The sequence below is a fragment of the Podarcis filfolensis genome (assembly GCF_964270895.1).
Source record: "Podarcis filfolensis genome assembly, chromosome: 16".
Lineage (NCBI taxonomy): Eukaryota > Metazoa > Chordata > Lepidosauria > Squamata > Lacertidae > Podarcis > Podarcis filfolensis.
The window spans coordinates 10,922,937-10,949,652 of NC_139620.1; the positions used below are offsets into that span (position 1 = coordinate 10,922,937).

The window sequence follows — 26,716 nt, forward strand, 5'->3', positions numbered from 1 at the left end:
AAAATTTGACTTCTTTATTAAAAACACTTGTAATATCAAAAATAAATTCTGCTAAGAATGCAACTCCAGCCCCAACCCAACCCAACCCCAAGCATTTCCCTATCCCCAAAGAGGGTGAACTGTCTCACTCATTGCTTAAAGCTCATATACATTTAGGCTGCAATTCCACAGCAATTTTCATGGGAGTTCTATTGAACTCAGTGGGACTTACTTCTGAGTAGACATACACAAGATTGCAGCTTAAGGCACATAACTCCCCAACTCAAACATGCTCCCTGAGTTAATTTCCCCCCAAAATAAACCTACCTGAGGACCCTTTCCCTGTCATACTGATTTCTAATTTCCAGCTGATTTCCCTGCCTCATCATTTATTTCCAGCTGATAGCTGACTTCTGGCTGATTTACCCATTTTCTGATTTTTAGTTGATTTCCCTGCATCGATTCCCTGCTGATCCTCTTCCCTTATAGGGGAATATACAACGTAAAAAAAGCAACATCATCATCCCTTTAGCAAACCTGTACATAGCTGCACTGCTAAGATATATCTTTAAAAGATGCACACACATACATATACACACAGCCATGCCCCTAGAATAAAAACACCTGCAGGAAGGCAGCTAATCATCTTACTTGAGTCCCAGCAGCCCCCTCCCTTCAGAGCTTATCTACACCCATTTCAAATGCTCCAGTACATTCCAGGGTACTCTCACACCGCTTTAACATGCATGCCTCCCACAAAGAATCTTGGGAAGTGTAGTTCATAAAGTGTTCTAAGAGCTGATAAGCGAAACCTAATAAACCACAATTTCCAGGATTCTGTGGGGGAAGCCACGACTAAGAGAATGCTTTAGACCAGGCACAGGCAAACTCGGCCCTCCAGATGTTTTGGGACTACAACTCCCATCATCCCTAGCTAACAGGACCAGTGGTCAGGGATGATGGGAACTGTAGTCTCAAAACATCTGGAGTGCCGAGTTTGCCTATGCCTGCTTTAGACGGAGGATACAGATGTGACCTTGTTTGGGTCAAGCAGCAAGGAGAGAGCGAGGCAGAAGGCAGCGCCATTCTCTGCCAACTGGGCAACTGGAAAACTTTGGCAAGCTAGCAAACAAACGAAAAGAAATATTGGAATGTAAACATCCGTCTCTGTAAAGCCAGGCTGGTGGGGCGGCATTTACACATTGCCTTCTTGGGGCCACGGGCCAGTGGTGAATGGGGGGCGGGCTGTAAAAAAAGTGGTTGGAGAGACAGATGTGGCTCTTAGCTTTGTCCAGAGCGGTGGCTGGTGTCCATTGGGACTGGGGAGGTGGAAGGCAAAGGAGCCCAACAGTGAAGCCTTAACCAATGTCATAGCTTGAACCCACCATTCCAGTTTAATCACATCCTCGTCTTCCTCCCTGCTGAGTTCTACAACACTGAGGCTACACAGGAGGAAGATGCTAGGCAGGGCCGTTCCCTGCACTGGCTGTAAGTAAGAAGGCAGGCAAGTAGGTGAGGGCAAGTTGAGGTTGCCCCATTTGCCCTAATGGGCCAGCCTCTGATATTCGTAGCTAGGCTGTGTTCCAGGCACATGCCTCTCCATATTCTACCCAGGCCAGCAAGATGCATTATCACCGTGGAGCCACAATTCCTGGGGGAAAGGCCTGAGAGTAGGGCCAGGGAGGGATGCCACCTGGGGAGCGGATGTCCAGAGGGTTGCATTTGGCCCCCAGGACCAAGGTCCCCCCCCCACTCCTCCTGTAAAGTAAGGGTGGCCAACTGGTGGCCCTCCAGATTTTGCTGGACTCCAACTCCCATCGGCATGGCCAATGGCCAGGGATGATGGGTGGTGAAGTCCATCAACATGGGAGGTGGGCAGCTGCAGGCTCCCCCACCCTTGGTGTAAACAGGAAGATGGGATGCAGCTACAACCCCCTTCCTGCCCTATTCCTCCCACCCTGAGTTCACATTTCTGCTGTTAGCTAGAGCTCGTCCCACTCTACAGTGGGGAAGTGAGGAACATGTCGGATCCTCTAGATGTTGCTGGACTCCAACTCCCATCATCCCTTGCAGTTAGTTGGCTGTGCTGAGGATGATGGGAGTTAAGCAACATATGGAAGGCTGCAGGTTCCCTAGGCATGCGCTAGAGCGCTCCAGCTCTGGTGGCTAAGCAGCTGTAGCTGTTCCTCACCTGCACCAACAGAATGAGTGGCTGCTTAGGAGTTTCAGAAGCAGCCGCTCTGGGTCGGACTGATGACCCGAAGAGTCCAACATCCTTTCCCCCCACCCCCAACATCGCCTGCTGGCCAGATTCCTCTGGGACTCAAGCGCAGGAGCAGGGGCACCAAGGCAAGAGCTTCTAAACTGCAGGATGTTGAAAGGAGTGCTTCCAGGTCAAGGGGTCAGAGCGAGGCTGAGCCCTGAACCTGTTTCCAGGCAGGGAGTGGAATGGTCCACCCTCTGCCGTCACTTCCTTGAACATTCCCAGTGTTTGCTGAGCGGCTGAACGTAGGGAGAGTCCCAGTCCCGGATAAACACTTTCTCCAGCTGCTGGCGCAGGGTTTGTCCCGGGGTTCCTGCAGAGGCCTCGCCCTGGTTGATGACCAGACCCACGCCTGCAGTGCGGGTGAAGTAATCTTCAGACCAGTTGGAGGTACCTGGCGAAGAGGGAAACACACACACAAATGCACAGCAAATTAGGGACTTCCTGGGTGCTTAGGTGGCTGAAAAATCCAAAGGGGAGGAAGTAGGCTCGGAGGTGGCTTTGGGGACATTCATGGGCTGGGTCAAGTTGTCCTTTAAAAATGTATTAGGGGGGTGGGATTATTGGGTTGTTTGTGTTTTTGTTTTTATTATGTATTTTGTGATTTTATATTGTGTTTTTATGTTGTAACCACCCTGAGACCTGCGGGTATAGGGCGGTATACAAATTTAATAAACAACAATAATAGTAATGATTGGAGACCCTTGGGAAGAAGTAACTAATAAATCTAATTCATAATAACAGTGGACATTGGGGTCCACAGGTCTTAGATTCCAAAGCCTTGAGATACAGCAACTGTTTGCCACCAAAGGCATCTTTAAACTCTCTGACAAGGAAGGGGACCTTCTAAAACTGCCCCTTTGACTTCCTCCTACTCAGGGAAGCAGAGAAGGGCAAAAGACAGGCAAGGATGGGGGTCCAAAGAGGCAGAACAGAAGAGCATGGTGAGCAACCCGGTCTATGCCACAGAAGGAGGATCAAACTTCACATTATGCCAAATGCATCTTTGCATTTCATGGTGCTAAGGTGAGATTCTCCAGCCCCTCCCTGCCCTGCCCCCAAAGCAAAATAGATACAGTGGCACCTCGGTTCTTGAACGTAATCCGTTCTGGAAGACCGTTTGAGTTCCGAAATGTTTGAAAACCAAGGTGCAAAGGGCGGCCTGCAAATTTCATTGAGAAAATTGAGGCAGCGGAAGCCATTCAACTTCCAAGGCACGTTCGAAAATGGAAGCATTCATTTCCGGGTTTTCGCTGTTCGATTTCTGAAACGTTTGTCAACAGAGACGTTTGAAAACCGAGGGACCACTGTACTAGCTTAGAATCATCACAGCTGGAAGGGACTTCAAAGGACATCTAAGCGGAAGCCCTGGCCGCCCCATCACGGAACTGTTAGGGACAGAGCCATAAAACGCAGACAAGGTCTACTTACCAATGTAGGCGATTCTGTCGGTCACCATGTACTTGTTGTGATTGACGTGCGCGTAAGGGATCGGTGGCTGCTCTCCCTCCGAGGGAACGACAAAGAGTTTCTGAAAGGAGAAAAAAGTTGCCTACTGCTACCACTAATGGGAGATGCCTCCTCTGATTCTGCACCTCACCAGGAGCCAGAGGTAAGGCCTGTTCGCTTCTTTGCAAACTGGCCTAATTGGGTAGGTACTGTTTGATGCAGGGAAGCAAGGAGCCTTTTGAGCCTCTGGATGCTGCTAAACTACAACGCCCATCAGTTCCAGCAAACAAGGCCAATTTGCCAGGAATGATGGGAGTTGTAGTTCAGCAGCATCCGGAGGGCCAAAGGTTCCTCACACCTAGTGTAGAGGTTAGAGCGTTGGGCTACGCCCAAGAGCACGTGTAGGCAGACTAAGGCCTGGGGGTCAGATCCGGCCCAATCGCCTTCTAAATCCAGCCTGCGGACGGTCCGGGAATTAGCGTGTTTTTACATGAGTGCTTTTATTTAAAATGCATCTTTGGGTTTTTTGTGGGGCATAGGAATTCATTCATTTCCCCCCAAAAAATATAGTCCGGCCCCCGACAAGGTCTGAGGGACAGTGGACCGGCCCCCTGCTGAAAAAAATTGCTGACCCCTGCCCAAGAGGCAGAACTTCCCAAGTTCTACGTTCCTATAATTCTGGCACTCCAGATTCTGAATTGGATTCCTGCAGCTTTCTGAACCTGACTAAAACCATTAACAGAGTGGAGCCCATTGCGGTGTAGTGGTTAGAACAGAATTTCCACAAACTTTGGGGCTCCAGCTGTTGCTGGACTACAATTCCCATCATCTCTAGCTAGCAGGACCAGTGGTCAGGGATGATGGGAACTGTAGTCCAAAAATAGCTGGAAACCCAGCTGTGGCAAGCTCTGGGTTTGAGCTTCGGACTAGGACCTTCCCCAGGGCTCCTCCAGGCAACCTTTTTATTGCACGCTAGTTCTCACAGCGGCTGACCAGAGGCCTGAAGCCCACAAGCAAGATCTGAGCCCAACAGCAACTCTCCCCTCCTGCAGTTCCCAGCCACTGTCATTTGCAAGTTTGCCGGCTCTGACAGTGGAGGAAGCACCTAAGGGCGCCAAACAGCTTGCATCCAAGCAGGCCTGTCTGCTTGTTCTCTCTGGTTCCCAGACTCACCACTTCAATGGGGCAACGCAGAGGTTCGTAGCTGAGGACTCTGAGCGAATCCAGGAAGACGAACATGGCGGGATGTGAGTGTTTCCAGCAGCTGATGAGGAGACGCACCTTCACCCGCCTTTCGCAGGCTGCAGTGCGCAGAGCGTCATCAATGACCGGCCAGAACCTGGGAGTGCCGAGCCAAGCGCAACAGCATTGTTATATAGGGAACGGGGAGTCCTTTAGTCCCTGGAAACCCAAAGCGGGTGGTGGCCCTACAAAGCGGCTAAGGCTGCATACGCACCATACATTGAAAGCCCATGATCCCCACCCCACAAGAATACCTTGTAAACTATAGTTTACCCCACAAAGAGCTACAATTCCCAGCACCCTTAACAATCTACAGTTCCCAGGATTCTTGGGGGGAGAGAGAATGGGCTTTAGATGTATGATGTGTGAACACAGTCCTAACGGGCCATTTTCCATTGACATCTGAATTCCAGAGCAGATATATGCCACTCTAAAGCTTAATAAATAATAATAATAATAATAATAATAATAATAATAATAATAATAATAATAATTTATTATTTATACTCTGCCCATCTGGCTGGGCTTCCCCAGCCACTCTGGGCGGCTTCCAACAAAACACTAAAATACAATAAGCTTGTGTCCAGGGCAAGTTCCACTCAGGGTAGACCCACTGAAGGGAATAGGCATGGCCAACTTTAGCTTTAGGAAAACAGGAAGATGCCTTATAAGGGTTCAGACCAAACTGGTCCATCTAGCTCAGTACTGTCTACACTGACTGGTAGCAGCTTTGCAGGTTTTCAGGCAGGGGGTGCTCCCAGCCTGCCTGGAGATATTATCAACTGGATAGCTCATTTCATTACAGAATGGCGCTGATAATGCCAATGATGCAGGTTCAATCCCCATATAGGGCAGCTGCGTATTCCTGCATTGCAGGGGGTTGGACTAGATGATCCTCAGGGCCCCTTCCAACTTGACCATTCTGTGAATCTGTGGCATTCTGCATTAAAAAGCAGATGCTCCACCGTTGAGCTATGGCCCCTTCCCCTTATGCCTTTATCACTTATTAGGTTCAGATTTTTATGTGCCTTTTCGGTCCCTTTTCTTCCTACCTCTTTGGTTTGCAGAATATGCACTGGGGCTCATAGTCCATCACAGCAATGTAGACAAAGTCTTCAGCATCCTCGATGGTGCTCAAAATGGCGGTGAGATCAGAGGTTCTGCCTGAGGAGCAGAGGGCCGGTGGAGAGCTCTGGAACCACAAAATCAGAGAGCTTCAAAGGGGGCAAAAGAGGAGGAGAGGGCGAATCAAGGCGGCTGAGCCACATACAGCATTTGAGGCTGTTTAGTTTCGGAAAAATCAAGTAAGGGAGAGCAGTACCTGGTGTTAAAATGAAACGTGGTGTGAAGAAAATGGATAGGGAGTTGTTCTCGTAATACTCTCACCTGGTGGCGTGGTTTAATGGTTAGAGTTGTCTGACTAGGACCTGGGAGACTTGGGTTCAAATCTAACCCTCAGCCATGAAGCTCACTGGATTAACTTGGGCCAGTCAGGGCCTCTTGGCCTAACTTTACCTCACAGGGAAATTGTGAGGATAAAACCATGCATGCCGCCTCGGGCTCCTTGGTGGAGTATAAATGCAATAACATAAGTAATTCTAACCTCTGACTGACTTTTAACCGTAAAAAGAGGCAGTTGGAGAGGGAAGGTATGGAAGTAATTGGCCGGCGTGGAGGACCAGGAAATTCTGCTTGAGGGAAAAAGCCACCTGGAGGTTTGTATTAGTCGCAGAGGTTCTCAAGTCTACAGAAACTGCCAACCGCCACCTCTGAGTGCCCTGTATGTGGGTCAGTTTCCTCACTGAATAAACCCAGCTCAAGTTCATCCTGTCTCCGATGGCTCCAAGGCTAACACTACTAGGAAGTTTCAAAGAATTTGGGGATAACTGGTGGCAGAAAAAGAAGAAAGAAACAGAGACACAGCTACTTTGTGGGTGTAGGCCAGTGAGGCTGAGGGTCCTGGGATCCCTGATAGGCCGGAATGTAGCCTACCGTGCAAAGGGAAGAGTCACATCTGTCATCCACCCAGTGTGGAAATCCAGCCCGTGGGCCGAAAAATATTCTCCACCCCGCCCCAACTTACAGACAGATACAGCTGACCGCCGGTGCCATTCAGCTGCAGCTTCAGGGGATGAGTCAGGCCAGACTTGGCAGCCAGGTCCGCCGGCCACGTGGGCGGGATGGAGGCCCCGTCTTTCCCCAGGATGCGATATATGGCAAAGATTCGGTGTAGGTCCCTAGCCAGGCAGCTGCAGTTGTACAGCACAGCGCCCAGCTCTTTAACCTGTAAGATAGAAGGAAAAAGGTGAGCAGGACCTTAGGAGATTTGTCTGTCTGTCTAGGCTAAGCCCCAAGGTATGGGGAGACTTGGGCATAAGGACAAAACACAGCCCCTCTGCCTGGCCCTCAGGGTACACCCCTCACCAGCCCGCCCCACATTGCACCTTGAACATTTTTTATTTTCTCAAGTTGTATCGACCTGCACCTGTTTGACAAAAATGCTCTATGAACTGTAGAGCCAGCATCAGCACTAGAAATCAGGTGGGGCTCTTCGCAGACACCTGCCCTGGGCCGCCTCCTTAAATTGCCTCCCCCATGGACCGATGCTCTGAGAAGTACCAAGCAGCTGAATCCAGCGGCCATTTTAATTACCCACTATGCCCCTGGTGCAGTATTGCTCTGGGGCATTGTAGCAATTTAAAATGTTAATCATCATTGTTATATTTCAATTATTTATGTGCTATATGGCACCACAGTCCCTCAAATTAACAAACAATACAACAAAGAACCTGTTAAACTTAACCATAAAGCAGGCACCTTCACTGTGCCCTTTTTGGCACTTGCTAAAATATATTTTCGTTTAGGCAAGCCTATCCAGACAGTTAGAATGTTAATTTTCATTTTCTAACTGTTTCTAATTGTTATTATTAGCTGTTTTGTACTGAGTTTTATTCTTTTCTTATTTTTGTTAACAGCTTTGAGGTTTTATTATAATCGAGTGGTGCAGTATATAAATTTGTGAAATCGATATAATAAAAAATAAAATCAGAATACGTATTTCTAATGCCTGCGGAGAGGTTTTTTTTTAAAAAAAGTATTCTGACCAAGCGCCTGAAGTTCAACAGGGAGAAAGGACCTGCCTGATCTCAGCCAGGAGAGAGTTGCACAGAACTGGGTCCATAGCTCCCGGGGGTCTTGAAGCACCCCCAGCGTTGCTCAGGAACTGTTGATGGCTTCTGCCACTGCTAGCAAGAAAGCCAGCCCGCCCCCCCCCCCCAAGTCCGATGGGCAAAAGTATAGGCCCAGCAGAGTGCCTGACCCTGACAATTGTTCTGTGGGTTGTGAGAGTCTCCACTCCATTGACAATCCCCAGAGCACATCCTCAGATGCTTCTAATGCGCAGCCGTCCCCCTGCCCATGCTCTTGAACCTGTTCCACCCACAACGCCCAGAGGTACCTGAGTGAGGGAGCGCCAGTCCATGTTGGCGCTGCCCACAAAGATGTGCTTCCGATCCACCACCCATATCTTGGTGTGCAAGATGCCTCCCGTCAGGTTCTTCATGTCCACGTACCACACATCTGCACCTGCGGGAGGAAGGGGCAAGAATTTAACGCCTTCCATTTCCCCATTGGAATAATCCTAATGATGTTAAGAGGCCTTTGTGTCGCCATCGCTTATATGGTGCGTCACGTGCATTCAGCTTTTTGTAATCCTTACGACAGCCCTGGGAGGTTGCATTATTGAAACATAGGAATGGTGCATTATACCATATCATGGCACTAGTCCACCTAACTCAGCAGTGTGTACACCAGGGGTCAGCAAGGTTTACCGGCCATGGGCCGGATCGCTCCCATGGAGATTGTCCGTGGGCCAGACTGGCGCAGTGCAACACCGGAAATCGCTTCTGCGCATGTCCAGACTCTGAAAATCGCACCTGCGCAGACGCGATTTCCAGCACCGCTTGGCAGGTGTTGTAAACAAAAATTGCCCTTTTCCCTTATGGGGTATCCAAGAGCCCGTATAGAGTCCTTACATAGGTTCCCTATTGGTAGGAGAGAATAACAGAGGCCAACCAGAGAATACTGAGAAGCAAAGCAGCTAGTAAGCCTGATCTTTATTGATGTGTTGCAACAGGGTGCTCTCTTCACCCGCAGGAAAGGAGGAGGAACCCAGAAAAATGGCGCGCAAGGCCTTATAAAGACTTTTGAAATTGCCACCCGGTAGATCGAGACCACCAGAAACATCATACATACATCACAGAAAAGGCGGTCTAAACAGAAATTTGAATGTTGTTTTTCTCCTGTCCTTGTTTATCTCCTGTCTGGCAGGTTACTTGATTGGATTGCCTGGGGAGCCTGGCCAGTCTTTTGTAATAATAAATACTTAGTTCCTGGGCCATGTCACAGGCTCACAGCCTATTCAAACACAGACATACCCTTAAGACAAGATTTGTGAAGGAAAAGACAATGGGGAGGCTTTTCCATTTTCCTTTGACCTTGCAGAGAAAACATTTGTTCAGTTTGGGACAGTTTTTAAATCAAAATGGTTCCAGGTCGGTCTTCCTGTGATGATCTATGTATGTGCTTGGTTGGTACAGTTATGAACATTTAACATATATCTAAGATATCAAAATTCCTATCACAGCAGGTCCCTGCACCGTGCTGCGCCAGTTTAGCGCAGCGCGTGGGGGACTTGCTGAGCGGGCAGCTTGGTTCAGGGCGGCTCGTGGGCCGGTAAAACGGTCTTCGTGGGCTGCTTCTGGCCCATGGGCCGCACGTTGCCGACCCCTGGTGTACACTGACCAGCTTACTGGGATTTCAGGCAGGGAGACTCTCCCAGTCACCTCCATACCTGGGGATGCTGAGGACCTTCTGCATGCAAAGCAGATGCTCTACCACTGAGCCTTTGGAATTATCCCCCCTGGATTTGCCTCTGCCCCCTTCATTGCAACCCCAGTATTACTCCTGTACTGGAAAGACAAGGCTGAAGATGAGGGAGAATGGCTCATTTAAGTCTATGTAGCCTCACTATGAAGTGAGATTCGAACGAAGGACTATTTTACTTGTAGCTCAGTCCCTGTGCTACTCCAGTTACCAAAAGCAAACCCACTGAGCTGATGCCATTACAGACCACATGCATCCAAAGTCTATGTATATTCTGCCACCAAGGGCAGAACTGAGTGTTCAGAATTCAGCAAGCTTCTAGCCTTCACGCTTGGGAATACAGATTCTCTCCCTTTCAGATTTAGCAAAGTGTTAAAATACAGGCCCCACCAGCTTCCTGTGTTCAGGAAATCACCTGGGAGATCAGCCATTAACCAAAGACAAAGGGAAGTCAGTGCTTTTTTTCTGGGGGTACTCAAGAATATGAAGTATTGGCACACCCCCCCCCGAAGAAAAGCATTGGGGAAGGTAATGGGCTATCAGGAAGGCCAGAGAGAAAGAGGACTCTGTCAGATGGCCCTCCGGAGGGACCCTTCTTACAGCTCTGAATATATACACTATATGCACACGTACACACCTAACTCCAACATAAAACATATTCAAAGTACAGTAAGCCCACAATTTACATGGGGGTTCTAGGGATTGCACCGAAAGCCAAAATCACATATACAGTGGTACCTCGGGTTAAGTACTTAATTCGTTCCAGAGGTCCGTTCTTAGCCTGAAACTGTTCTTAACCTGAAGCACCACTTTAGCTAATGGGGCTTCCCGCTGCCGCTGCGCCGCCAGAGCACGATTTCTGTTCTCATCCTGAAACAAAGTTCTTAACCTGAGGTACTATTTCTGGGTTAGCGGAGTCTGTAACCTGAAGTGTCTGTAACCTGAACCGTATGTAACCCAAGGTACCACTGTAGTAAAATCACACTTGGTTCAATGGTGGGTGCCAAAGTCCTTTCTCCTGGATGCCTGTCTGCCTTATTATTATTATTATTATTATTATTATTATTATTATTATTATTTTGGTCAAGAGCATAAAGCTGAATGTGCACAAGTTCAATGAGCAGAAGTTGCGGGCTTACTGTACATTCTCCCCCTCAAAGAATTCTGGGCACTCTACTTTACTCCTCACAAGAGTTACAATCCCCCTTGACCCTTGCCCAGAATTCTTTGAGGGAATGAGTGTGCTTTAATGGTATAATAATGCATACAACAGCCTTAGCTGGCTAACAGCTGAATGTTGAAAGGTTTCCAGGTAGTACAAAAAACCCTGTTCTACGTGACGCCTTACCGTGGCGGGCCAATTCATCTGTGTCGTACTGGGAAAACTGGGGGCTGTTCACAGCGATGCTGAGCTTCACCCCGCGAGAAGGCAAGGCCCGCAGAGACTCAAACACCGCCTTGCCCTGCAAGAACGACAAGCACAACCAGACGCTTACTACAGCATTGCTATGCATGGAACCTAGAGATGCTCACATCTCCATCTCGTGAAGCAAAGGGAGTTTATTTGGGGGGCAGAGATACCTGCAATTTATTTAATTAAGGAAAGTCAGTAAAAGGATGCTATTAAACACTCGTGACAAAGTTGTACGTGCATTTCGTGCTCAAATCAAAGTTGAAAGGGCAGAAGAAAGTAAATCTCCAGGTAAACTTAAAGGATCTGGCTCTGATAGGAAATAGCTTCAAAGGGTCTGCAGAACCAGATAGATTTTCTGCAGTCATTACACGCCAAGAATTCCTTTTACAGCATTTCAATGTTTTAAGAGGGAAATTTATTCTGCAGCACTGCTTTGCTCGGCTTGCACAGCTGTTTTTGCAGGATGCTCTCGAATGAACAGCAAGCTATCAAAGGGAAACCTTTGCAACCTCTGCTGGTTAACAGTTATGCAGCACCTAACAGGTAAGTGGGCGGGTTTATGCAGATTGCACACCAGTGGCCATCAAGCAACTGGGCAGACGGCTGAGAAATTGACAAGATCAAAAGAATGATCTAGTTTTGAGGTTAAATTGTCCACAAAGAGGCTGCTGAGTTGGAAAACAGGTAGAAATGTTGTCAGAGTGTATTTTGTGCAATTGGAAACGGTGCTGATTCTGATGGGGCGGTGAGAGCTTTGCGGCGCCATGTACCCACCATCACCTCAAAAGCCATTGGAAAAGGAGACCCGCTTAATTTTTGGTTCCTTAGGTATCGCTTCTCGGCCTTTTGGCTAAGATCAAGTGTAGTATCTGTTCTTATCAGTTTAATATCTGATATGTCCTCTATTTGAGGACTATATATTAAATGGATTTTTGGAATTGGGAGATGGAATAGGGGCTTGCTCCATCCACTCCATGCATCGACCTGGTATTGCAGTACCTCCAGGAATGGTGCACCTCCCTCTGGGGGGAATATTGCTGGTGCAAAAAATAGATGAAGACTTTTACTTCCCTGCAAATTTATGCCTTGAAACAATGGGATTGTATACTCCCACCACAGACCCCCTACATGATAGCCAGGGGTGTGTATGTCTCTGCCTCCCAAAAGTTTGCACAGCTGTCTTTTGCAGCAGTCCTGGCTATAAGCTCTGCAGGTGAATGGTGAGGGGAAGCTCAGAGACCAGGGGCTGCTGCCCAGAGGACTCCCCAGGAGAGGGGAGAGGAGAGGAGGCTGAGGGAACTGTTCACAGGGGTGTTAAAAAAAAAGGATGAGAGGCTGCCAGCTCTGCAGGCAAGGGGTGACATAACTGGGCTCCTGAGACTCACAGGGGTGTCAAGAAATAATGTAGTTGGTCAAGGGAACTGTGGACTCAAAAAAAGGTTGAAAACTTCTGCCCTACCTAATTTAGTAAAGATGCATAATTTTCTCTGTAAAGATTGTATGCATCCTTGTATTGTTCTACCTCTCAAGCACTAGCTGCCAAGGACTAACACATGAGGGATTAATTGGATTCACCTTGCTTTCAAAGGCATATCCAGCTAATTCACACAAACTGCATTACACAAACAGTTCTCCAAATTTTGCAATGCAGTTTTCCAATCAAGTAATACGTGCAAAAAATAATGTTCTGGGGTAAAGGGTGAATAACAATGCATCTATAAGAGAAAATAACATACAAAATGCATTCTATTGGGAGAAACTGATTCGCAAAAATGTGTGAATTAGGCAAAATTGCATACAGTAAAATGCTGGTTGATTTTCACGTGGCTTTAAAAAAAAATGCAAACAGACGTGGAAATGTACAGGACTGAAGCTTGGAAAAATGAGAAACAGAAAAACTGGAACCGAGATTGTCCCATCCTAGCGACTGACCTGCTTCGAAGAGGGATCCTCCACGTGAACATCGGAGTCCCGTAGGGTGAAGTAGAAAGCTGCTATCTCCACACTGCTGTTGGCACCATCCAGGAGGTTCATCCAAGCCTGGTAGATGCTTGGATGGTGAGGAGTCAGCGTTTCGTAATCCAAAGTGGACGGGATGCTCTCCACCAATACCAGGCTAAAGCCAGGAAGAAGAGAGGGGAGCAGGTGAAGGCTAAAGAAATGCAGTGGTGCTGTTTTCTATGATGGATAGGTTGGCAAACCCCATGGATTTTGGGTTTCTTTTCAGAATCTCTTCCATCCCACATGCCGTGCTATGGTGAGAGGGGTGCGGCCTGAGAAAAGCGTCAAGGGCCAGACCAAGAGGCTTGGAGGGTGAGGCTCTGCCCTGGTTCCCCCCAACCCTGAACTACAACACCCCCAGCTGAAAGCCCGTTTTTCCTTTTTTCAGTGTTTCCTTTTTAAATATAGTTTTATTGATTTCTAATACATAACAATTAAGGGACGCGGGTGGCGCTGTGGGTTAAACCACAGAGCCTAGGACTTGCCGATCAGAAGGTCGGTGGTTCAAATCCCCACAACAGGGTGAGCTCCCGTTGCTCGGTCCCTGCTCCTGCCAACCTAGCAGTTCGAAAGCACACCAGTGCAAGTAGATAAATAGGTACCGCTCTGGCGGGAAGGTAAATGGCGTTTCCATGCGCTGCTCTGGTTTGCCAGAAGCGGCTTAGTCATGCTGGCCCACATGACCCAGAAGCTGTACGTCGGCTCCCTCGGCCAGGAAAGCAAGATGAGCGCCACAACCCCAGAGTGGGTCACGACTGGACCTAAGGTCAGGGGTCCCTTTACCTTTACCTTTAATACATAACAATTACAAAAGAGAGAAAGAGAAGGATGCAAAAACAACCTGCCCCGCTCCTCCCTCCAGGACAGATCAATCTAGTTAAGTTTGCCAAAGTCCAGCCTCTGATTTCGGTAGTTGCTGTTCTTCAGGATTATCAGTAAAGTGTTTTATAAAAGCCTGTCATATTTCAACAAAATTGTCTACAACATTTGTGTTATGCAGTGCCTGGAGTCTCTTTGTTAATTGTTCTGCAGTGTTTTTTTAATGCTGTACACCGCACCCTGGGATCTTCTGATAAAAAGCGGTACCTAAATTGAATTAACAATAAAAAATAATAGCTGGTAGCCCTTACATGCGCATGCCCCTTACTTGCCTGCACTGACTACTGCACTCCTCCACCGCATTCCACAGTTTCGGGAAGTTGCTCCATCTCCATGCTTCGTATCCCACCAGCCCCAGGAAGGAGCCAGGGTTTCCGTGTTTCCATGTGAACCAGCAAACAAAGCCCAGGATAAGAAAGAAAAGAAGGAAACAGAGAACAGACCGATATGGGAGACGCTGAGAAGACAAAAGGGGTTGAGAGGAAGAAGGACATTATTTAGTGCCATCTCCAAACTAAGCCCAATGTACATTTTGCTCTAGGAGGCTTAGTTTGATCAGCATCGAGTATACACTTTTGGAGTTAACGCTAAATAAATTACTTTTGGTAAATGAGCCGCCATAGCTGCTGGAGGGCCGTGAAAATTTGTGTCCTGGGCTTTTTAGACCCGTCTACCTATGCACTATCTGAAACCAAAGGGCGCATGGGTTGCCAGATGTGAAATAAATATATTGGAATTTTTTCCAGCTTTCCTATCCCACTATCAGCGTTTCAGACAGTGAATGTCTCCCAGCCCTACATGGAGCTGCTAGGGACTGAACCTAATAATAATAGTAGTAGTAGTAGTAGTAGTAGTAGTAATAATAATAATAATAATAATAATAAATAATAATAATAATAATAATAATAATAATAATAATAATAATAATTAATTTACTATTTATACCCTGCCCATCCGGCTGGGTTTCCCCAGCCACTCTGGGTGGCTCCCAACAAAATATTAAAAACATGATAAAAGATCAAATATTAAAAACTTCCCTAAATAGGGCTGCCTTCAGATGTCTTCTAAAAGTCGTGTAGTTGTTTATTTCCTTGACATCTGATGGGAGGGCGTTCCACAGGGCGGGCGCCACTACCGAGAAGGCCCTCTGCCTGGTTCCCTGTAACTTCACTTCTTGCAGTGAGGGAACCGCCAGAAGGCCCTCGGAGCTAGACTTCAGTGTCCGGGCTGAACAAAGGGGGTGGAGGTGCTCCTTCAGATATACTGGGCTGAGGCTCTACCACTGAGTCATTTATGTGCCTTCATTGGATGAGCATTCATTCTGATTTGTTTGCGGAGAGGTTTGATAGCGTGTCAAAGCAAGTGTAATCCCACACATTTCCCACTGCATTTTCACTATTGCTTTCCTTGTCGCCAAAAGTCAGATCTTTTGAGGAAGTGGGTTTGTTGCACAAGCGCTCCAAAACAACTAGAATTGCACAGCCAGAATTTGCCAATAGGTGACTGAATTTCACTCAAAAATAGCGAGTCTGGGGGTGCCCTCTTGTAACCCCACTGAGAAAGCAACTATCTCATACATTTCAAACTCTGTGTGTTTTTGCCTCCATGTTGATTTTTTTATTTAACCGGATTTATATACCGCTTACTCAGCAAGAAACCCTAAGCGGTTGGCATAAAACAATATGAAATATTCAGAAGAAAATATCAACACAATCAAACTTTAAAAAGAAGTAGACTTAAAATTTACCAAAATATAGATAAAATCCATAAGTTTCAAAACAAATGTGCGTAACAGATTCTGGCAACCTTGAAATTATCAGCTGTGGGAGCCTGCGACTGTTCTGCGGATTTTTAGATTTTGCTAAAGACTACTTTGTAGATGTTTCTAAATCTCTTTCAGTTTTATTTTTAATTGCATTGCCTCACCATTGTGGCAGTTCTTGCCCTGCCTCTGTGTGGAACAGCGGACTTGTTTTTTTGGGCGGAATGTTTAGACGTGCCCAAACAACAATAAAAAGTTTTAAGCAAGCACCAAAAACAATACGACGAAGGTCCTTGAGGACTATCAATCAGCAGGGAGTTCTGGAGAGTAAGTGCTGCCACACTAAAAGGATTGTTTCCTTGCCAGGGTAGAATAAACATTACATGGCACTTGTGAAAGTACCTGTTCCGCAGATTAAAGCAGTTTAGTGTGAATATATGGGGTATGTTGGAGCATGCTTTGGGATTCTCTAACATACCTTGGCCCACTTTTGGGGGGCTCCTGCCTGTGACTTAGAAGAGTCGGCCTTCTTCATGGTTGGTGCCTTGGACCTGGCAGTGATTCCTGCCCTGCTCTGCTGCCCAAGGGCAAACGTCTCGTTTTCCAGCCTGCCTTGTGAGCTGGCCGTTGCCCTCCTCTCCATCTGGGGCCTGGCCTTGGTGCTTCGCGGCTGAGAGGTCTCCAGAACCTGCAGCCGGGCCCTCTTGTCTTTCACCACTTCCCACTCGATGTTTGGTTGAGGCAGCTGGCAAGAGAGGAAAAAGCTCATGTTGTGAAAATCGTATCTCGGCTTCACGTGCCGAGATCCGAATGAGTCTTTTGATCACACAAACGCTGTCCCTCCAAGCAAGCGAGCTACCAAACAAGGAAGTCTTCCATTTTTCAGACCAAGGGCCGATTTCATATCTAAGTAACTTTCCAGAGTCCACATGGCAGTGGTAGGTGGGGCCAGAAGAAGAAGTGGGTGGGGCTACAAATGTAAATATTAACTCCACGGCATGGAGAGAGGGTGTGTGTGGCTGGGGAGAGTTCCAAGGGCCTGACAGAGGGGCCTGGAGGGCCGCATCCAGTCCCAAGGTTCTCCACTCAACCTGTAGTTTCACATTTCATCCAAATGGGAAAACAATAAGTAACAGGTAGGAAACAAGCCAGGATATTAGGCCATGGTTGTAAGCTGGTTTAACATTATTGTCCCCCCTGGTTCGGGCAAAATTGGAAACACAGTTAAATGGAAGAGTTTCTGGTTTGCTTGCTCCTGCGGTACAAGATGCTGACAGTCCTGTGTCCAGTCCTCCAGATATGGCTGGGAGAGATTCCCTGCCTGAAATCCTGGAGAGCTGCTGCCGGTCAGTGCAGACGATACTGAGCTAAATGGATCAGAGGTCTCAGTATAAGGCAGCTTCCAATGTCCCTACTGGGATATGGAGGAAGATGGCAGCCATTTCCTCAGATGGCTCTGCTTAAAAAAAAGACCCCTGTTCTTGTTACGCATCCCTTGTTACCTCCTTTGCCCCGTTTCGGGGTGGGGAAGGCTCCTCTTCCTGTGGCACATCCAGTCTCCTCAGCCTGACAAAGGGGGACTGAAAAGGAAAATGGAGGGATGTCTTTTTATGTTCAGTGAGCCCAGCTGTGGCAGCCATCTTGGTTGTCGTCGTCCTCTTACTATTAATGGACTCTGCCTGTGAACCAAATCCTGACTGACAGAAGAAACAAGGCAGCTGACCTTCCGAACGGTACTTTCCCCCTTTATTTATTTATTTATTTATTTATTTATTTGAGCAGTGAATGCCCCCCACCCCACCCTGGACTCCAGCTCCCATCATCTCTGACTGTTGGCAATGCTGGCTGAGGCTGATGGGAGTTGGAGTCCAACAACAGCTTGAGGGCCTGACAAAGAGTTCCTGTATCCCTGCGCCTATTATTCTAGCCCTTTCAACCCTCCCTGTTTCACATTGTCACCTGACTCGGCAATCTTGCGCCTCCTTACACAGAAGTAAGTCACGCCGGATTCAAGGAAGGCCGCATCCACGCCACACATTTAATTCACATGACTTTCCCCAAAGACTCCTGGGGACTGTAGTCCATCCCTCAAAGAGCTACAATGCCCAATTGCCTTTAACAAACCACATTTGCCAAGATTATTTGGGGGAAGCGATGCGCTACAAATAAATGTGTGACCTAGGTCAGTTTTGGCATGTGGCCCTCGGAACGTTGCCTAGAAAGAAAGTGGCCCTCGGACCGGAAAATTTTCCCCACTCCTGCAATAGATAAGTAAGTATATCTCCCTGTGGTACAGTTAGTTTGGTCCTGAATTTGGAGAAGGGTATGGATTGTACACCCCCAGCCCTGAGAGTGACCCTGTCTGTGTTGCACAGCTATGGCCAAAGTCCATAGCTGTCAACTTACAGATTTGAAAATAAGGGAAGAGCAGCCTTGAAAATAAGGGATCAGTAGCCAAAATAAGGGATTTTAGTCAACCAGCAGCTAAACGAAGCCTCAAGCGGTGGTTCCCACAGCGCAGCAACCCGGCAAAGGGGATGCAGCAAGGAAAACCACCGTCACCTCTCGGCTGGGAAGCGCTGAGCAAAGGTGAGTCCCCAGGCAACGCGGCCAATTTGACCGGCACAAGGCATGCAAGCTCCACCCCCCAGTCGTTCTTAGACTCCTTATTGGGTGAGCAACGCAGCCAAGCAACACAGTTGGAGCCTCCCTCCTCCCTGGCCGGCAGGGAGGGAGGGAGAGGAGCTGCTTCCTTTGAAACCCGGGAAATTTAAGGGACATCATCAATAAGGGACAGCAGCGGGACACAGCGCTGGGATAAGGGACTTTCCCGCCAAATAAGGGATGGTTGACAGCTATGCCAAAGTCCAGCTGCCTCAACTAGCTGAAATAGACTCACCAAGGTGGTGTCTCTTTCCAACACGGTTTGCCTGCTGTCTTCATGAGCTTCTGCTTCTTCCGACGATTGCGAAGAACCTCTGGGGGGGCTGGGCGATGGGTCCTTGGCTGGCTCGGCCTGCTTCCTGTGAGCTCTGATGCTCTCCCTGGGAGAAAGGATGTCTGCGACATGACTTCCTCTGAAGCTTTGCGGTTCCCTTGAAACCTGCGTTTGAGAAACAGTGCAGAGTCGTGTTGATTGGCATCTGGTGCCTTACAGTATATTGGGGCACTTCCTCTTAGCAGGGGTTTTTTGTTTTCTTATTGTACAGAAAGAAGGTTGATGAGGACTGTGTATGCACGATACACCTAATGCACTTTTAAAGCACATCCTCTCTGCCCCCCAACAATCCTGGGAATAATCCTGGTGCCTTCCGAAATTAAAAAGATGTTTCAAGGAGCCATCAGAACTGATCACCCTTGATGTTTTAATCAGAGTAAACCATTGTCAACATTTACTAAAGGTTGGAAACCCCTTATACACTTTTTGCATGAAAAAGATAATGAACACGAAACAGTGTTCAAGTGGCTTGACTCCTGAACAAATTGGCCCCCAAACACCGCAAACCCGGAAGTAAGTGTTCCGGTTTTGTTATGTACTGAGTTGAATAGGATCCAAAATGCAGCAGTCTGATTGGTCCTAGAACAATAGGATCCAAAATGCAGCAGTCTGATGATTGGTCCTGGAACAATAGGATCCAAAATGTACCAGTCTGATTGGTCCTAGAACAATAGGATTCAGAATGCAGTAGTCTGATTGGTCCTAGAACAATGCAGCTGTATGATTGGTCCGTAGGAGCCACCTAATCCAGCTCCAGGTGGAAGTTAATCCACAACCTGATTGGCCTACAGGAGAATCCCGGAATTAGCCAATCACTTGCTGCCCATTGTGTAAATAATGTATATAAAAAAGATATTGTGGGGGAACTTCCATTCCTCCTCACCACTATGAGCTGAATAAAGAGCATGAAATCCACTCTCGACTCCGAGTATATTTCAGGTTTGCAAACGTTTTTCAGAAGCCGAACATCCGACATGGCTTCCGCTTGAGTGCAGGAAGCTCCTGCAGCCAATCAGAAGCCGCGCCTTGGCTTTCGAACGGTTTCGGGAGTCAAACGGATTAAGTTCGAGAACCAAGGTATCACTATATCTGGGTTTGAGGACTGAAGGTAATATTAGTTTATAGAAAGTGGATTTGTTGGGTGTTATCTTGGAGTGGCTGTGTTGAATAATTTTCTACATATAGTTGACAGATGAGGAGTTGGAATTTTTTCTTTCTTAGTTTTTTTTATCCTTGATGAAAAGCTCTCTGATATTAACCTTTAAATTGATTTTCAAACTTTAATAAAATCTATTTAAAAAATAAAGGAAAAGAACCGATCACCCTGTCATCATCCAAAAGCGACTTGAGGGAGTATTGGTGCTCTGACGGATTGTGCGAGAGAAAGCACACGTGTGTGCAAAGGATCCGACCAAAGGGGTGTCTTCCGCAACTGTTACTTGCAATTAGAGCAAGGCAGCTCCCCTGGGAGTTTCCTCTTGCTGCACAGATGTTTTTACAGTCACAAAGAGATAGGAGCTCTCTGCCCACCTCCTCTGCCCACCACTCACACAGAAAACTTCCTGCCCTTTGAAAGGAGCTGCCTTTGCCCAAGTCAGGCCTCTGAGTGATCTAACCCCAGCATTGCCGTCAAGGCTGCCATCTGGCTTTCTGGTTTCTCAGCTGGAGAGTCTTTCACAGCCCAGCAGCCTGTGATCTTTTTGAAGAAGAAGAAGAAGAAGAAGAGTAGTTTGGATTTGATATCCTGCTTTATCACTACCCTAAGGAGTCTCAAAGCGGCTAACAATCTCCTTTCCCTTCCTCCCCCACAACAAACACTCTCTGAGGTGAGCGGGGCTGAGAGACTTCAGAGAAGTGTGACTGGCCCAAGGTCACCCAGCAGCTGCATGTGGAGGAGCGGAGACGCGAACCTGGTTCACCAGATTACGAGTCTACCGCTCTTAACCACTACACCACACTGGCTCTCTGAAGAGAGAGGTGCCACGAATTGCAACTTTAATTTCCTGTATGCTCTGCCACTGCCTCCCTATTGGACCAGCCGCCGCTGATGGGTAAACCTGCAGCCATACAAAAGTTACTGGACTCCAGCTCCCACAGCCAGTATGGCCAGTGACCGTTCCAGTTTGTGGGGGCAGGATGGGCTTCGGGCACAATGCCCTTAGTGTGCCCAACCTCTCTGAGATCTCCCCTTCTCCTCCTCACCAAGACACCAAAGCCCACTTCTCTGCAAGGGTGAGTGCATGGTCGGTGGAGGGTGCTGCTGTAAACTTTCATTTGTGTCGCTCCTTGCAAGCTCAGAGGCTTTAGAAGACATCTGAAGGCAGCCCTCTATAGGGAAGTTTAATGTTTACTGCTATATTATGTTTTTGTATATGCTGGAAGCTGCCCAGTGTGACTGGGGCAACACAGTCAGATGGGTAGGGTACAAATAAAATCGTTGTTGTCATAATCCAAGAGTTCCTTTTAAACTGGAGGTGTCAAGATGTGAAGCAGGAACCTTCTGCAGAGCAAAGTCTGTGCTCTGCTACTGAATTGTGGCTCCCCTTCCAAAAGCGGTGTTCAAAATCCAGCTATCGATTCAAGATTCACTTCTCCATCAAATATGATGTTTAAAGGCCAGTTTAGGGAACCTGTGGCCTTCCAGATGTTGCCAGGCTCCGGGTTCCATCATTCCCAGCCAATGGTCATATGCTGGCTGATGGGAGCTGTAGTCCAACAACTGGTGGAGGGCCAGATATTTCCCATTCCTGGTTCAAGCATTTGACACATTAGTGTGGCACAGAGGCAATTTCCTTCAGCACCAGAGGGAGGGAGGCTGATCCCTCGGGAATGTTTCAGGCCCCTTTCCCGAATTATCAGCTTTTTAAGAGGATCTAAGGGGAAATTTTGTTCCTGTCCTGCAAGTATTCTGGCCAAAGAGAGCAAATACTCTGAAGCCACTTAGGAACCTGACTGTTAATTAGATATTGAGATACATATAGATATACAGTGGTACCTCGGGTTAAGTACTTAATTCATTCCGGAGGTCCGTTCTTAACCTGGAGCATGATTTCTGTTCTCATCCTGAAGCAAAGTTCTTAACCTGAAGCACTATTTCTGGGTTAGCGGAGTCTGTAACCTGAAGCGTATGTAACCTGAAGCGTATGTAACCCGAGGTACCACTGTATTTTAAAAAATTAAGATTTACTTTAATTAAAATGTATCAATTGACTATAAAGGCTGTGAAATGAGACATATTAGACATCTTACATTGACACTTTTGCTGTTTCACCTTGGCTTAGAATCATACACAGACATATACTGAAAATATCATTTTAAGTCCAGCAATTTTTTGCTGCTGGGGATGGTTGCTCACCTGTTCAATCAACTCACACCACACCAAATGATACATATTTATGCATGATTTCAGCTTTTACCATGGTGGTTATCTTTTAGTTTTGATTTAACCGTCTTGCAAAGTCACCTTGAGACTTTTGGTATAATGCAACCAAGTAATGCTACTAACAACAGCAATAGGATTCCCTATTGCTGTGGGCTGACAAAATCCATCAGCATTATTGCCAGTTTGGGGACGGAGTCGGGAGAAACATTGTCAATTGCACCCAGAAATCTGAATTTTGCTTCATTACCAATCTGCAATAAATCAGGAGAAGTACAGTGGTACCTCGGGTTACATATGCTTCAGGTTACAGACTCCGCTAACCCAGAAATAGTACCTCGGGTTAAGAACTTTGCAGGAGGCCCCATTAGCTAAACCTGGTGCTTCAGGTTAAGAACAGTTTCTGGTTAAGAACGGACCTCCGGAACGAATTAAGTACTTAACCCGAGGTACCACTGTATTGTTCTAGCCCGGGGATTCCCAAATTGTGTCTGTGAGTCATCTGTGAGTTTCGTTTAGGTGGTTTGTGGTAGGTCTGTGGATTAGTGGCTGAAGATCAGAAACAGCACATCCATCACATTAAGCATTCATATTGATTTTTAATGCTCTTTTTATTGCTTAACGTAAGGACGTAAGAAGAGCATGCTGGATCAAGGCAATGGCTCATCTAGGCCAGCATCCGGTTCTCACAGCAGCCAGCCCGATCCTTGTTGGAAACCCACAAGCATGGCATGAGTGCAAGAGCAACTCTTCCCACTTGTGATTCCCAGCAACTGGTATTCACAGAGTCATAGAGCTGGAAGGGACCCCAAGGGTCATCTAGTCCAACCCCCTGCAATGCAGGAATCTCAGCTAAAGCATCCCTGACAAATGGCCATCCAACCTCTGCATAAAAACCTCCAAGGAAGGAGAGTCCACAATCTCTCATGGAAGTCAGTTCCACGGTCGAACAGCTCGTACGGTCAGAACATTCTTCCTGATGTTTAATCGGAATCTCCTTTCTTATAAGCTGAAGCCATTGGTTTGAGTCCTACCCCCCGAAGCAGGAGAAAACAGGCTTGCTCCATCTTCCATGTGGCAGCCCTTTAGATATTTGAAGAGGGCTATTCAGAGGCATACTACCTCTGAGAAGGGAGGTACAGCATCTTTCGTTATATTGCGTTTTACTGTGATACAATTTGCATTCTGTGCTGTGAAACGGTAATACAGTTGTACCTTGGAAGTCAAACAGAATCCATTTCAGAAGTCGGTTCGACTTCCAAAACGTTCGGAAACCAAAGCGTGGCTTCTGATTGCCTGCAGGAAGCTCCTGCAGCCAATCGGAAGCTGCGGAGACCACGCCGGACATTCAGCTTCCGAAAATCGTTCAAAAACCGGAGCACTCACATCCGGGTTTTAATCGTTCAGGAGCCAATTTGTTCGGGAGCCAAGGTTTACGAGATCCAAGGTACGACTGTACAATTAAATACAATATGTAAGAAATAAAAGCAGCAACAAGAATACAGTTAGAAATTATGCAGCGTTTAGCACAGGCAAACTCGGCCCTCCAGATGTTTTGAGACTACAATTCCCATCAACCCTGACCACTGATCCTGTTAGCTAGGGATCATGGGAGTTGTAGTCCCAAACATCTGGAGGGCTGAGTTTGCCTATGCCTGGTCTAGCACAGCACCGCACAACTGCTACAGCAGGCAGAAAAAAAATAATTCAGTGGTGCGCCGAGACCCTCAGAAATTTTCAAGTGGTGCAAGAAGTGGTGGAAATTAGGGAACCACTATGTTAGATTTATTCACTGCTGGAAAGGCAGGTTGTTCCCACTGAGGAGCTGTCCAGCTGGTACAGGAAGCAGCTTGGCGCTCGGACTGATTGGTCCATCTAGCTGCCTAACTCTGGCAGCGCAAGGGTCTTCCCCAGCCCTGGAACCTAACTCCCTTTCAATGGATATGCTGGGATCTGAGCATGCACCCCACCCTGCAAACTTTACCACGCCTCACCTGCTCTCCAACTCTGTCCGGTTGCAAGCGACTCGACCTTCTCACCGGGGTGTCCCTGGACCTGCCCGATGTGGGTTCTTTCCTCCTCATGTCGTGTCAGGTCGGAGAAGGAAGGGATCTTCAGCTGGTAGGAAGGATCTCCCACCACCACTAGCCCCCTCCAGAGATTTCCACTGCCGGGCACCCTGTTCGAAAGCGCGATCTGTCAGGAAGGCTCTGACTCACAGAGACGTTAGCAATTCAAAAAGAAACCCACTGGATGGATTTGAAATGACAGGAGGCGGCAATTGGCTGGCGGGTTGTTTACATATACAGGCTTCGCTTCTGACAGCTGACTCCTAGCGGCCGCTGTGGAAAGGAGAGAAAGAGGAACATCAGCCGGTGCAACAGCAGGAAGGCGAGCAGCCAAAGACACAAAAACAAAGCAGAAGACATTGTTGTATCTGTTTTTCCAGCCTAGGCGAAGGGTGTTTGATTGGCCTTCTAAGCCTGCTGGTGCCACCAGGTGTAGGGCTTTGGCAAAGATGTTCAGGGCAGAGCTAGCTTATCATGGATTACCATTGTTTGAAGTGAATTAATACACGCAGTGAAGGATCATCCATTAGGGAAAATGAGACGCTGCCCCAACAGCCTCTGTCTGCCCTAAGCCAGCACTTACCCATGCCACCCACTCTTCTATCCCTCTAACAGTGGAGGCAGAACATATCCATCTATTTTCACATCTATGAGTCTACCTATACCTGATTTCAGAGGTTTTTGAACACTGTTAATTTTTGGCAATTCCCTTCTTTCATCATTTGTTGCTAGTTATCTACAGTAGCACTGTTGAATGGTTTAAAGTAGAAAAGCAGGATATAAATATGCCTAATATATATAAAAAGTTATATATAATTATAAATATGATATATTCTAAATATTTAAAATGCAATTGATCTGTACAGTCGTACCTTGGATCCCGAACGCCCTGGAACTCGGATGTTTTGGCTCCCGAATGCCACAAACGCGGAAATGATTGTTTGCGAACATTATTTTGGAACCTGAATGTCTGACGTGGCTTCCGCGGCTTCTGATTGGCTGCAGGAGCTTCAGAAGCCACAATTTGGTTTTCAAATGTTTTGGAAGTCGAACGGACTTCCGGAACAGATTTCATTCAACTTCCAAGGTACGACTGTACTACTGGAAATATCCTTCCCATGAATAAGGAAGTGAACTACATTATACATTCCACCTGGTCAATAATAATTAAAAAGCCATACTCAACTAAATTATACTCATAGACCCGCTGAAATTAAAGGACCTAAGACTTGCCTATTAATTTAAATGGGCCTACTCTGAGCAGGAGTAATGTTGGATAAAGCCCAATACTTTAATAATAATTTTGTGACATCCAAGTAAAACTTTAGTTAGGTAAAAGTGACAAATAAATGTGCAATGTCTTATTGATTATAAGAATGGAAGGTGCCAGGTGAGGGTAGCCAATGAGTTTCAAACTCTTGGTGAGTTAGGGATTTCCCCTGCATGCAAAGACAGGCTCTGGTGGATTGAACGGATGAGACCAATAGTGGGTTCAACACTCAAGAAGGCGGTTATTGTAAGTGCTGTAGAAGGAAATGAGGGGCAGATGGGGCTCGTCTACCTGGGAAGGTAGCCCATCCACTATACTCTTTCATGAGAATGTCTTCAGGAGTAAACCCTAAGGCAGGTATGTCCAAAGTCCGTTTTGGGGGCCTAATACGACCCGCCAGTCAGTTTAATCTGGCCCCTGTGGCAGTTTATTTCATGAGGTAAAATCCTAAGAAAAGCTCAACAACTTTGGTAGGCCCTTACGCATGTTCACTTCATCAAATCTGGCCCTCTTTGAAAAAAATTTGAACACCCCTGCTAAGGAAAAATCCATATACTCACTGCCTTGAAGGACATCTTCAGGAGAACAAAAGGCTAAGGAGTAACCCTTAATCCAGAGCAGAGTCCTTAAGGTGGTTGGATGGTGTCTTGTATGCCTCCTTCCGGCAACTCCTGCAGCCAAGCTGGTGTATTGCTCTGCTTTCCTTTGGACCACAACAGTGAGGCTGAGAGAAGGGTCTTGTCTTCCAAGCAGCTCAGGACCTCCATACACCCTGCCCAGCCTTGCGCCCCAGAGAGCTCACTTCAGTACTGCAAACACAGCAAAAACAACATAGGAGGCAGCAGTTAAAGAGTTACTGGTCTCTGCAGCCATAGCAGGTGCTGCAATTCGCCAGTGGTTTGACTTCACCCCCAGAGGCACACTCCATTGCCAGACAGACAAATGCCAACAATATACTGTACTTTTCTTTACTGCCGTTTGGGATGGTTCACAATGGACCATTACACCTATAAGAATCCATTTGAAAAAGAAAAAAAAGGGGGGAGACAATTAATGGTTTTTAATTTTTTTGCTGCAAAGCCCTTGAAATATATAAATCACTTTACTCATACTAATTAATAATAAAT

General features: G+C 47.1%; 1 protein-coding gene and 1 long non-coding RNA gene across 2 annotated transcripts in view; both read right to left on the reverse strand.

Annotated features, from left to right (window-relative positions):
- On the reverse strand, positions 1–26,591 carry LOC310751677 (5'-3' exonuclease PLD3-like). The gene is made up of 14 exons (XM_083591121.1): positions 26,150–26,591; positions 24,245–24,592; positions 18,773–18,976; positions 17,376–17,453; positions 16,352–16,618; positions 14,384–14,568; positions 13,164–13,347; positions 11,166–11,280; positions 8,391–8,518; positions 7,017–7,217; positions 5,986–6,125; positions 4,865–5,030; positions 3,674–3,773; positions 1–2,636 (listed from the first exon to the last, which is right to left on the reverse strand). The coding sequence occupies exons 2-14, from the start codon at positions 24,332–24,334 to the stop codon at positions 2,446–2,448; spliced, it is 2,049 nt and encodes a 682-aa protein (XP_083447247.1). The 5' UTR covers positions 24,335–24,592; positions 26,150–26,591; the 3' UTR covers positions 1–2,445.
- The window catches only part of LOC310752035, a 71,267-nt gene continuing 44,551 nt past the window's right edge, over positions 1–26,716 (reverse strand). Inside the window, exon 2 of the long non-coding RNA XR_014542811.1 lies at positions 1–1,550. This is a non-coding gene — a long non-coding RNA (uncharacterized lncRNA). The remainder of the gene's footprint in view (positions 1,551–26,716) is intronic.

Bases quoted from the DNA above. Each gene is read 5' to 3' on its own strand.
- LOC310751677 (XM_083591121.1), bottom strand. From the start codon at position 24,334: ATGAGGAGGAAAGAACCCACATCGGGCAGGTCCAGGGACACCCCGGTG. The intron at 14,569-16,351 runs GTATGTTAGAGA...TTGTCTTCTCAG, and splicing joins CCCCCCAAAAGTGGGCCAAG to CGTCTCCCATATCGGTCTGT. The intron at 5,031-5,985 runs GTAGGAAGAAAA...CGGCACTCCCAG, and splicing joins ATATTCTGCAAACCAAAGAG to GTTCTGGCCGGTCATTGATG.